This window comes from Xyrauchen texanus, chromosome 22, assembly GCF_025860055.1.
Source record: "Xyrauchen texanus isolate HMW12.3.18 chromosome 22, RBS_HiC_50CHRs, whole genome shotgun sequence".
In the NCBI taxonomy this organism is placed as follows: domain Eukaryota; kingdom Metazoa; phylum Chordata; class Actinopteri; order Cypriniformes; family Catostomidae; genus Xyrauchen; species Xyrauchen texanus.
This window is the reverse complement of record NC_068297.1, coordinates 30,650,867-30,661,944: the sequence shown is the minus strand read 5'-3', so window position 1 is coordinate 30,661,944 and position 11,078 is coordinate 30,650,867. Positions and strand designations below refer to the sequence as shown.

The following is an 11,078-nucleotide window of genomic DNA, read 5'->3' as shown; positions in this document are numbered from 1 at the left end:
ACTCTATAGACAATAGGTGAGTTCAAAAAGTTAATGTGAGTCTACTCAATATCATATCATTTATTTCTTTATGCTTGTTGTCACATCATTACTATGGTCCAATTCAAGTTCATAGAACAGTCTAATTTAACTACAGTACATTCCATTCAGACCAAAAATATCCATATATTATTACACTAATATGACAATTATACAACAAGCGAAGTCGTGACAAACATATCTCTCTCAGAGTGGAGTGAAACATTTCTGTCATCGTGGTCATATCTTAGAAAACAGACACAAACACTATAATTATGACTGAGATGGTGTTCGAGTAAAACATGTTATTGAATTGAGGAATGACAAACATCAATACTTAACTTCTTAATATATAACATCAAACCCCTGACCACAAAGCAATTTCAATTTCTAAATGTAACTGATGTGAATCACCAAATTTCCCCTTGTGTACAGTGAAAGGAACCAAGTGATCTAATGCATGTTTACAACAGTAGACTTTTTGCAACTTAAACATGTAATTTCTTACAACAATAAAAAAAGAAAGAAATAGTTAAGTAAAGTTTTTTTTTTAATATATATATACATATATCACACCTGTAGGTGGCCTCATTTGAATGACCTTCAAACCGGCCCACCAGGGAAAAACCCAAGTGTGACAGTATGTCATAGTTTTTTCAAGACTGTGGGCAGCAAGACCACCATACGGCACCAAAAAAATCAACACCTGCCCACCTAGATTACAGTGAGGTGTCACAAATAACTATGATAGAGATTGAGAATTGCACTATATCATTGGGTTGTTTAATCATAAAGAACATTTCTGTTGTACTTAGTTTAAAATCTGTCTTAGAATCAAAATTCATCTCTAATGCTCAAATTAGATTGGTCTTCAGGTTTGAAGTCTTTATTAGGGCTGCCATCTTCATTGAGAATGCGTCTGCTGGTGTATCCCACGATGGGGTACTTTGTTTTGTATGTGCCTGTGAATATCTGCTCTAGGGACTTTAGTTGTTTCTCTGTAAGGCCGGTCTGAAAAATTGAAAAAAGAGACAGGCAAAAGTTTAGAAAACCATAAGGCAACAGCAAGCAAGCACTAAAAGTCTGGTGGAATCCAGTGGCCTATTCCATCATACAACAGTTCCGTTTGAGGAAACAGAAAGTGAATGTTTCAGTTTCATGCAGGAAAAGCCTAGATAGGATTTCTTTGACCTATTTCAAAACTACCCTGTCACCCTGAACTGTTGTTGCAAAATTTGCAACTGTTGTTGCAAAATTGTGATCTTGTTAAAATCACCAACTTACAGTATCATGTGTGAGATCGGCCGAGTCAAGGGACATTTTGGCCACAGCTCTGGTTGAATCCTTGCCCACAAGGGCATTATAGGGTGCACCCTTGCCATAAAACTCTGGAAATCAAATTACAAATCAATAATGACAGAATAGGCATGGTTTTCAATGCACTGCTTACATACCAAAATACTAAAATAGGGAACCAGGCTAAAGATATCTGTTTCTTATTTGCCTCTGAAAGGGTACTTCCTCTAAGATCTCTTACCTCTAAATCTTTCAAAGTTAGAAGAGTTTGCATGATTAGGTGAATGTCATGAAAACCTCATTTTTCATCTTTTTATTTTGAAAAGATTTCTTCATTGTATGGGGGTTTGGGTAGCTCAGCGAGTAAAGACGCGGACTACCACCCCTGGAGTTGCGAGTTCGAATCCAGGGTGTGCTGAGTGACTCCAGCCAGGTCTTCTAAGCAACCAAATTGGGCCAGTTGCATGGGGTAACCTCCTCATGGTCGCTATACTGTGTGGTTCTCGCTCTCAGTGTGGCATGTGGCGAGTTGTGCGTGGATGCCACGTAGAATAGCGTGGGCCTCCACTCACGCTATATCTCTGTGGTAATGCACTTCACAACCCACGTAATAAGATGCGTGAGATGCAACTGAGATTCGTCACTATGCCACCACGAGGACTTCGGGCACACTGGGGTGAAAAGGGGAGAGAAAAAAACGATTTCTCATTGTGAAATTGTTTTTGTGACAAAATCTCATTTCCACAATGCATAACTTTGATTTTTTTTAATTGTCATAATTAATCTTAGAGATTATTCTAACTTGATTCTTATTACTGTAATACAGTAACAGATAGATTAGTTGTAGTTGCAATCTGATTACAAATACCATTACTAAAATTGTACTAACGTAATCTCATGGATTACATTTTAAGGTAATCAAATGTAATTGCTTTTAGATTACTTCTGACCTAATTCTTGTTTATTTAATGTCACATTCATTTGAGGGTAAGTTTGTGCCATTTTGACAATGTTTCTTACATTTTACAGTAATGAGAATATGATTTTAATTAATATTTCATAAAATATCAGTGGTCTTAAAATAGGCTGATTTTCTTTAAACAAAATATAAATAGTTATTTATGTTTAAAAAAAATAAATAAATAAGTGTCTAATGCATGTTCATGAAGGGTTCATGCTTAAATCCATCTACCCTTTTCCCGTTGTGACGTCAAACACAACTCCTTTAATGGCCATGTAAATTGGTTGTCCTTCCTGTAAGAGGAGCGGGCACGTTTAAAACAGTTCAGTAAATGCATGTTGCAATAAATTATAACCTGCATTGAGTTAACTTTCTCAGAGATTTCACAAAGGACCAGTACAGTACTGTTTCTTTTAACACATACCTCGCTCCCATCGTATCTTTTCAATTCCTCCTCGGTGAACAAGCGCACCGGTATCGATGCGGGTTTTAGGTTTAACGTACTCTCATTTGCAGAACAACCACTAAGTAACACGAAGAGTAAAACACTTTGTGTGTAAAACATTTTGGACTACTTATTAGTTGCTGGAACTGGAACAAGGTGTAGGGTTAGTATTCCACTTCAGTTTCCTTGTTGTCACGGGAGGGTTTGTGTGTTTCCATTCGGTTTTTCATACGATGATCTCAGATCAGTTTTTACAATGTGCATGTGGGAAACGCTCGATTTGTTTCGGACAGGATCCTGTAGCTGGTGCTTTCGGACTTAGTTTCGCATTGAAATGTAGCGTTGTTTTGGGGCCGTGGCCATTAATGTTTTGCAATGCATATGAAGTGGCCACTTCTGCTTTGGGAAGTTTCTAAACTTCCATTTGGCTTCAGTTTCTGTTTTATAGTTCACGTGAGATGGTCAGGAAGTGACGTCCACTCCCGAAAAAACCGTCTGAGCATTAATATACTTAAAATATCCCTAAACCGGCACTTAGTAGAAAACAACGGGGTTTGTTTGGCTATTTTACGACGAATTGTTGATTTAACGATATACAATATTCTTCTCACTACTTGTGAAATATACGGCAAGTTGACAGCACACTTTAAATGCCCGAAATTGTCAGAGGTGAAGTAAAATGATCAGCAGAGATACATTTCGATCCTGTCAGGAGGTAATGAAACTCATGTATGAAATGTGGTTTGTTCCAGGTCGAGCACAAGCTTATTTTGTGTTTCTTTGGCTGCGCGCGCTATCAGTATTCCGCAGTTTAGATTCAGCGGTTGTGATCGTAATAACAGGATCTGTGTGCAGAGATGTACAACTGCAGTCATGTGATCGCAGCGGAACGCTTGCAGCGGAACATGTAAAGCCGATGATGCAGTGAGATCCAGCAGATGGAAAATCAAATGACTTCAATAAATCTGATGATTTGTAGAAGGAATAACACATTTTATTTTTTACAAAAATTAGTAAAATAAATAGAATATTAATTAATGAGATTAAATGTAATAAAAGAGATTAAAAAAATAATAATTACGTTTGGTTCAGTAATGTAAAGTAGATATATCTTAAGGATATATCCAAGGACTAAATCCTGGAATTAATCTGACAATAATATGTCTTGTCTAGTGAAAATGAACTAAGTAATTAAATGAAAGAAGTCAAAGTTAAAGATGAGGCCTCAAAGATGGAGATCAGATGCGAAGAGCGAGAGAGTTGAGTTGTTAGTCTCTCTGAGGACCATAAATTAAGTTAATGTATTTATACCCTCTTGAGACTGTGCCAAGAAGATTCCTTATTTGGTACAGCGCGTTTTGCATGGTTTGGAGTTAACTCAAGGTTTTAAGGACATATTGTTATGACCCATTGAAGTGTGAAGTGCAGTTAAGTGGCCTTGAGAACCGGGATTGTGATGTGTGTCTTATCCTATATGTGGATATGTGCAAGATTCCCGTCTGCACATTGCTTGTAACAGTAACACCTAGTTATATCTAAGTTAGCACCAAGCTCTCTGAATTCAGCTCTGAATCCTCATCAGGTCAAAAGGGCAACAAGTTCATATACTTTTTCCAAAACAGCGCTCCAGTTTCTCACAGGAATGTTGGGCACAGAAAACACAAACCATTTAACAAACCATTTACAAGGATAGAGAAGCATGAAGTAATCTTCTAACACACACACATTGAACATTTAAGGCTTGTGTCTGGTAACATGTATACGACATAGGAATACAAGGATGGACATACAGGGAATACACGGAGTCTTTATACAATGATAATGCCATATTCTAGTTTCATGAATGTGAAGTTTATGATTATATTCTAATTCAAATGTTGTGGATACATGAATATGCTTGTATAATATCAAGCAAAAGTATAAAATATAGGAATGTCTCTATCCACTTGCATCAGCCTACAAAACAAAAATCTCTAATCATTTTGGGGTTCCTCAGATATAGTCACACTGGTGGAACCCTTTGAAGAGTCTCTGGACACACCTTTGATTAGAAGGTGCTTCAAATAATCTAATGTGTTCAAGTGTGGCAGTCTGTGGAACCTCAAATGTCTGCTACTGTCTGCCACATTTTAAAAGAATATGCCGCTTTAGTACAAATTAAGCATTTAAGCATTATAAACATTTGTGGCAAAATATTGATTACCAAAATAATAATTTTTTATATATAAAAAAATATCAAATTCGAGGATACAGTAAGGCACTTACTGTAGGAAGTCAATATGGCCAATTTCTGGAGGGTTTAAAGGAAACGTGAAGCTGATGATTTTATAAAAGCACTTACATTAATTCTTCGGTTACAACTGAGCTGTGAAGTTGATAGATTGTTATTTTTACTGTTATTTTAGTGTTTGTTGACATTACACGTCATCGCAACTAAGTTGCAAAATTGGTTATAACTTCGCAGAAAATGATAGTATAAGTGATTTTATTACACTAAAATGAACACGCATATTGTTTAATTGAGGGAGCAGCACGAGCGCAAAGCGCTTAAAGCTCGAGCTCTTAAACTCGCAGAGAAGCACAGCACGAGCAGCGGAAACCATTTGATTTCATCACAGAATTCTACATGACCACCCTTGAATTTACTATAGTAACACTAACTGTAGGTAGAAATCGATTGCTAAAAAATATTATCATGTCACTACTTCAGCTCTATTAAATTTGTCAGGCTACATTAGGGGAGTGAGGGAATATAACACATTTTCTTACAATTTATAAATATATATATATTTTGTATTTAATGTTTTACATGTGTTTAGAGTAGGTCTACTGTTTATAATTACAAAAATGCTACAGTTTGTTTTGTAGTAATCATGTTGCATCTAACCATAGTAGTGAAGTAGATCCATGCTTTCATGTGTTAGGGTTAGGGTTACTATGGTCTTGTTACAAATACCACTGTTAAAACTATAAAAAAATTAATAAAATGAATGAATAAATTAAAATGTTCTAAAAGGCAAATGTAAAATATATTAAAAATATCACTATTATAATTAGTTTGTCTTCGCATTTTCATTTTATAGTGGTGATGGGCGATATCACTTGTTTTCTTTTCGATCTGATACCAATAATTGAAAGTCCAAAATCATTGATACCAATACGATACTTCTATTAAAATATAGACAATATATTTTTTATTTCTTCGGATACAATGGGTAATTTAATCATTCAAGTAATTTTTTTTTTTTACATTTGTGAGACTTCACAGAAAATGATTAAACTTCTGTTTAGTTTACCCTTACAAAAATGAACCATGGTTTCACTACAGTAACTCTAGTTTAACCATGGGATTTAGTTAAAACATTGCTACCACACAATTAACCATGGATACTACTACAATATTACTGTAGCAAAATCATGATTATTTTTAATAATTAACAACAATTACACACAAACACTCATTATAAGAAATGTCACCTTTAGATGTTATGTTATTTTAGTGTGAATTTACTCCATTACCTCTACAAGGCACTGATCCCTCTTGTTTGAATGAGTCTTGTGACGGCGCAAGTGCTTGTGTCTTTCAGAGTGCTTGTTAAAATGAGAGGAAGAAGAAATAGTTCCCATCCTGCACAAGTATTTGCTAATATAGCCAAATAATTTTTATTTCACTTTGAAGCTTATGATTATTGTTCCTGTTCATGGTAACTTTGTTAATGTATTCCAGTACAGATTACAGAATGTATGCTGTAAAATGTCATTTGTAAGGTATTCCGTTAGATTACTCAAGGTCAGTAACGTATTCTAAATACTTTGGATTACTTCTTCAGCACTTGTAGATTTTTCACTTGTTTTGACAAGTGAAGGTGAAGTGAAGCCTATTAATATTATGTTGTTATACAGATCTATTCTCTTATGCATTAATTAATTCATTTTATTCCTTGGGGTTGATAATGGATGGAATATTGCAGAAGTCAGGGTTATTAAATGCAATAGTGGCTGGCTGAATTTACCGACCAGTGCGAGCGGATGTTTCTGATCAGTTAAGGCCATGGTCATTAAACAGCTCTTCCATCCATCCATCCATCTTCAACCGCTTATCCGAAGTCGGGTCGTGGGGGCAGCTGCTCCAGCAGGGGGCCACAAACTTCCCTATCCCGAGTCACATTAACCAGCTCTGACTGGGGGACCCCGAGGCGTTCCCAGGCCAGTGTGGAGATGTAATCTCTCCACCTAATCCTGGGTCTTCCCCGAGGCCTCCTCCCAGCTGGACGTGCCTGAAACACCTCCCTAGGAAGGATGCCAGGGGGCATCCTTACCAGATGCCCAAACCACCTCAACTGACTCCTTTCGATGCAAAGGAGCAGTGGCTCTACTCCGAGCTCCTCACGGATGACTGAGCTCCTCACCCTATCTCTAAGGGAGAAGCCCGCCACCCTTCTGAGGAAGCCCATTTCGGCCGCTTGTACTCGTGACCTAGTTCTTTCGGTGATGACCCAGCCTTCATGACCATAGGTGAGGGTAGGAACAAAAATTGATCAGTAGATCGAGAGCTTTGCATTCCAGCTCAGCTCTCTTTTCGTGACAACGGTGCGATAGAGCGAGTGCAATCCGCTGCCCCGATTCTCCGGCCAACCTCCCGCTCCATTGTCCCCTCACTCGTGAACAAGACCCCGAGGTACTTGAACTCCTTCACTTGGGGCAATACCTCCTTCCCTACCTAAACAGCTCTTAAGACAAATAAATTCCATAAAAAGAATAGATCCATAAGAATAAATTAATGTAATTCCTTGTAGAGGGCCGAAGGTGGAATACAAACTTCAGAGCTATAAACGCAATAGCGGTGGACATTGATCATGGTACTTCGACCTCTTTAAAGGCAAGTTCCATAAAAAATCCAGGATCCATGACTATAGCCAAGATTAGATCCATGAGAATAAATTATTATAATTCCTTAGAGTGACAGTAGAAGGAAGGGAAATAGATTCAAGAGATTAAAAATCCTCGTAAATCTGGCACTTTCCGATATGGATGGTCACATGACCTGCCACTAGGTGGCTGCCTCCTGCTAGTACGGCAGGTCTTGTGAGCAGCCACTGTTGTCTCCCCATCTGCCAGTGGTTGGTGGCAGGTCACGTGATCCACCAGCGGCGGCTCCTGCCAGCTAGCTAAAGATTGAACCCCTTCTCATTCATTTTTGTGGCAATCAATATTATACCCCAAATTCTGTCGATTGAGTTTAACTTGTATTGAACCCAGAGTAGTGTGCACACTACTTATGTTATGTCTGGCTGCTGTAGACATGTCAGTAATCAACCAATAAATAAAACTTGGAAATAAACTGTATATGTATGTCCATTGAGAAAGTGCATGTGAGAAATAAGTTGCTTATTACATTGTAGTTTAATAGTGAGGACAGTATTGGGCCAAATTAATCTAACCAGAATAATGACGTTTCCAAAGTGGAGAATGATGGAGCCAGTAGTGATCCTTTACCAGGTCTGGACTTTAATTTAATGTGTTTATATCTGTATGCCTTTAATTGTATCTTTATTTTTCACTGTAGGCCTATATATTGTTTTGAAACAAGCATTCACTGTATTACAGATGACGATATCGGGGACAACAATCTCATGCCCATAGCATTCAACAAGGCATGCCTTAAGAATGCTTCTTCTCTTCTTTATTTTTTACAGTATCTCTCAAATTTAAAGGGATAGTTCATCTAAAAGTGAAAATTCTGTCATCATTTATTAACCCTCATATTGTTTCAAAAACACAAAAGATGTTAAACAGAATGACAGCCTCAGACACCATTTACATTCATTGCGTCTTTTTTTTTTTCTTTACGAAAAATGAATACTAAAACATGAACGCAGATGCGAGCGCTTGGATACATGCAAATGAGCTTGTGATTCGTCGCAAATGTTTGCCAGATGTTTGCAGCTCTTCAGTAGTGGTTAACCTGCAGCAAACCTTTTCAATAATGGACAATTTGCTGCAAGTTTGCAGCAAGCATGTGAAAATTATCTGTGGCGAATTTGCACCAAATTTGCAGTAAACTGGAATCTAAAAGCTGCATCTAGCAGCGGCACATAACGCTGACTTTACGGCATGTGCCCCTGTTTGTGGCTGGTGCCACTGAATTTAAATGGCATATGCCTCTGTTTATGGATGATGCTGCTGCATTTAAGAGGCATCTGCAGCTGTTTATGAATGATGCCAGTGAATTTCTACGGGATCTGCCGCTGTTTATGAATGATGCCAGTGAATTTACATGGCATCTGCCGCTGTAGGCTATATGAATACCAAGTATTCCCAGTGATGAGAGAATAATGTCTGTGATATGTCTTATATTTAAGAACACACTGTAAGGGACAATCAAGCAATAATGATAAAAATATTAGGCCTAACAGTAGTATTTTGATTGTGTCATACCTATAATACAACATGATCATATTAAAAAGGCCTTTTTCTATTGGCATAGGCAACTTAATATTTGTAAAGGGGTTAAAGGAAAGGAGGAGGCGAGAACCGGCATGACAATATAAATAATAGTTTAATATAAAACTGAAACAAAAAGACAAACGCACAAAGGTGTCAGACAGCTGTCTACAAATCAATCAATCAATCTCTCTCTCTCTCTCTCTCTCTCTCTCTCTCTCTCTCTCTCTCTATTCAATGTAGCTTAATTGACATGAGTTTAAACAGTACAATATTGCCAAAGCAGAGGCTGTATAAAGACAGAACTACATCTATAATTAAATTTAGTCGAACAATTTAACAAATGTAAAAATAAATAATAGAAATAAATAAAAAAACAAGATCAGAACTGCTGAAGACCACAGTGTTAAAATAGCTGAAGAAATCTGACGTATACTTACACATAAATGAATATACACACATAAACTGAGGGTCACTGTGGTGAACATTGGGGTGACACAAGGGGGTAAAACACATAACACAGATTCACCCACTGTCTCTCAGGCTGTGACATGTTAAAACGTATCTTGCAGTCAGTGCTGCTGTGTGTCCCTCTCCAAGTATTATGTTAATTTTTTCTTGTTCTGTCATGGTTATAAATTTGTTTATGCTGTTTGTTAATTTATCTATATAAATGTCCCTTGTATCTTGAAATTTTGGGCAGTGAAGGAGAAAGTGCACCTCTGTCTCGACCTCACCTGTTGTACAGTGAGCACACACCCTTTCTTCTGGCTAAGTGCCTGTAGCTAAATCGAGGAGGTGTAGAAACATTTCAGAAACCTATTAGAATTTGTATTTACTACAGCAGACGCAAATTGACATGAGCAAATGTCAGCCAATCGGTGCTGATTGACATACAAAGTAACACAAAACCAATACTTATTTAAATTTATAGTAATTTACAGTCAAATATAAGAAAGTAATAAATAGAAAGTGAAAATAAATGTACAGTGAAAGTATAAAAACATAAAAGAAGATGGTAACATTTGAAACATTAAGTAATAACATTTTTGAAAAATTGTACTGAAATGTCTTTATACAGTGTGAATAATGTTTATTAGGGGTTATGCCAAAGCAGACTGTATTAAAGAGTTAGAGTACAAAAATGCAAAAGGTGGGTTCACATTGATCTGATGTGTTGTCACTGTGATCAGCAAGTCTGTGGATCCAAGGGCTCTACAAGAAACTTATTTTGACAGCATATCAATTATAAATCCTGGGGGAAAGTACATGACTTAAAGACAGATATTAATATCTTAAAATAGGCTATATCCTCAGAATAACTGGAAGCCAAATCAATAACATCATGCAGAACTTGTGTATTTTTCCTGTTTTATCCTACTGTAATACACATAAGAGCAAGGCCTAAAGCCTCTGACGCCTTGTCATTTTGCTCTCTTTATCTAATGTACCTGTAGATGGTGTTGCAGGTTGTGGCCCTAGACCTGCTGGTGTTGTGCTGATCAGGGTCTGAGAAAAAATAAAATTATAATAATGTCAAGTTTGAAAAAGTAAAGGGTAAATTCAGTGGCATCATTTATATACAGCGGCAGATGCCATGTAAATTCACTGGCATCATTCATATACAGCGGCAGATGCCTCGTAAATTCACTGGCATCATTCATAAACAGCAGCAGATGCAGTTTAACTTCAGTGGCATCGTTAATATACAGCGGCAGATGCCATGTAAATTCACTGGCATCATTCATAAACAGCAGCAGATGCCATGTAAATTCACTGGCATCATTTATATACAGCGGCAGATGCCATGTAAATTCACTGGCATCATTCATAAACAGCAGCAGATGCCATGTAAATTCACTGGCATCATTTATATACAGCGGCAGATGCCATGTAAATTCACTGGCATCATTC

The 11,078-nt window shown here is 37.2% G+C and overlaps 1 protein-coding gene across 2 annotated transcripts; it reads right to left on the bottom strand.

The window, feature by feature from the left end:
• Window positions 1–50: 50 nt before the first annotated feature.
• On the bottom strand, window positions 51–2,991 carry LOC127662842 (neudesin-like). Of its 2 annotated transcripts, XM_052154216.1 has the most exons (4): window positions 2,700–2,991; window positions 2,510–2,568; window positions 1,303–1,408; window positions 51–1,029 (listed from the first exon to the last, which is right to left on the bottom strand). In XM_052154216.1, the coding sequence occupies exons 1-4, from the start codon at window positions 2,838–2,840 to the stop codon at window positions 853–855; spliced, it is 483 nt and encodes a 160-aa protein (XP_052010176.1). In that variant the 5' UTR covers window positions 2,841–2,991; the 3' UTR covers window positions 51–852. The 2 variants fall into 2 exon arrangements, 1 of the variants encoding a protein (XP_052010176.1); XR_007972925.1 differs by lacking the exons at window positions 51–1,029; window positions 1,303–1,408 and adding an exon at window positions 1,612–1,985 and having other exon boundaries at window positions 2,507–2,568.
• Window positions 2,992–11,078: the final 8,087 nt, after the last annotated feature.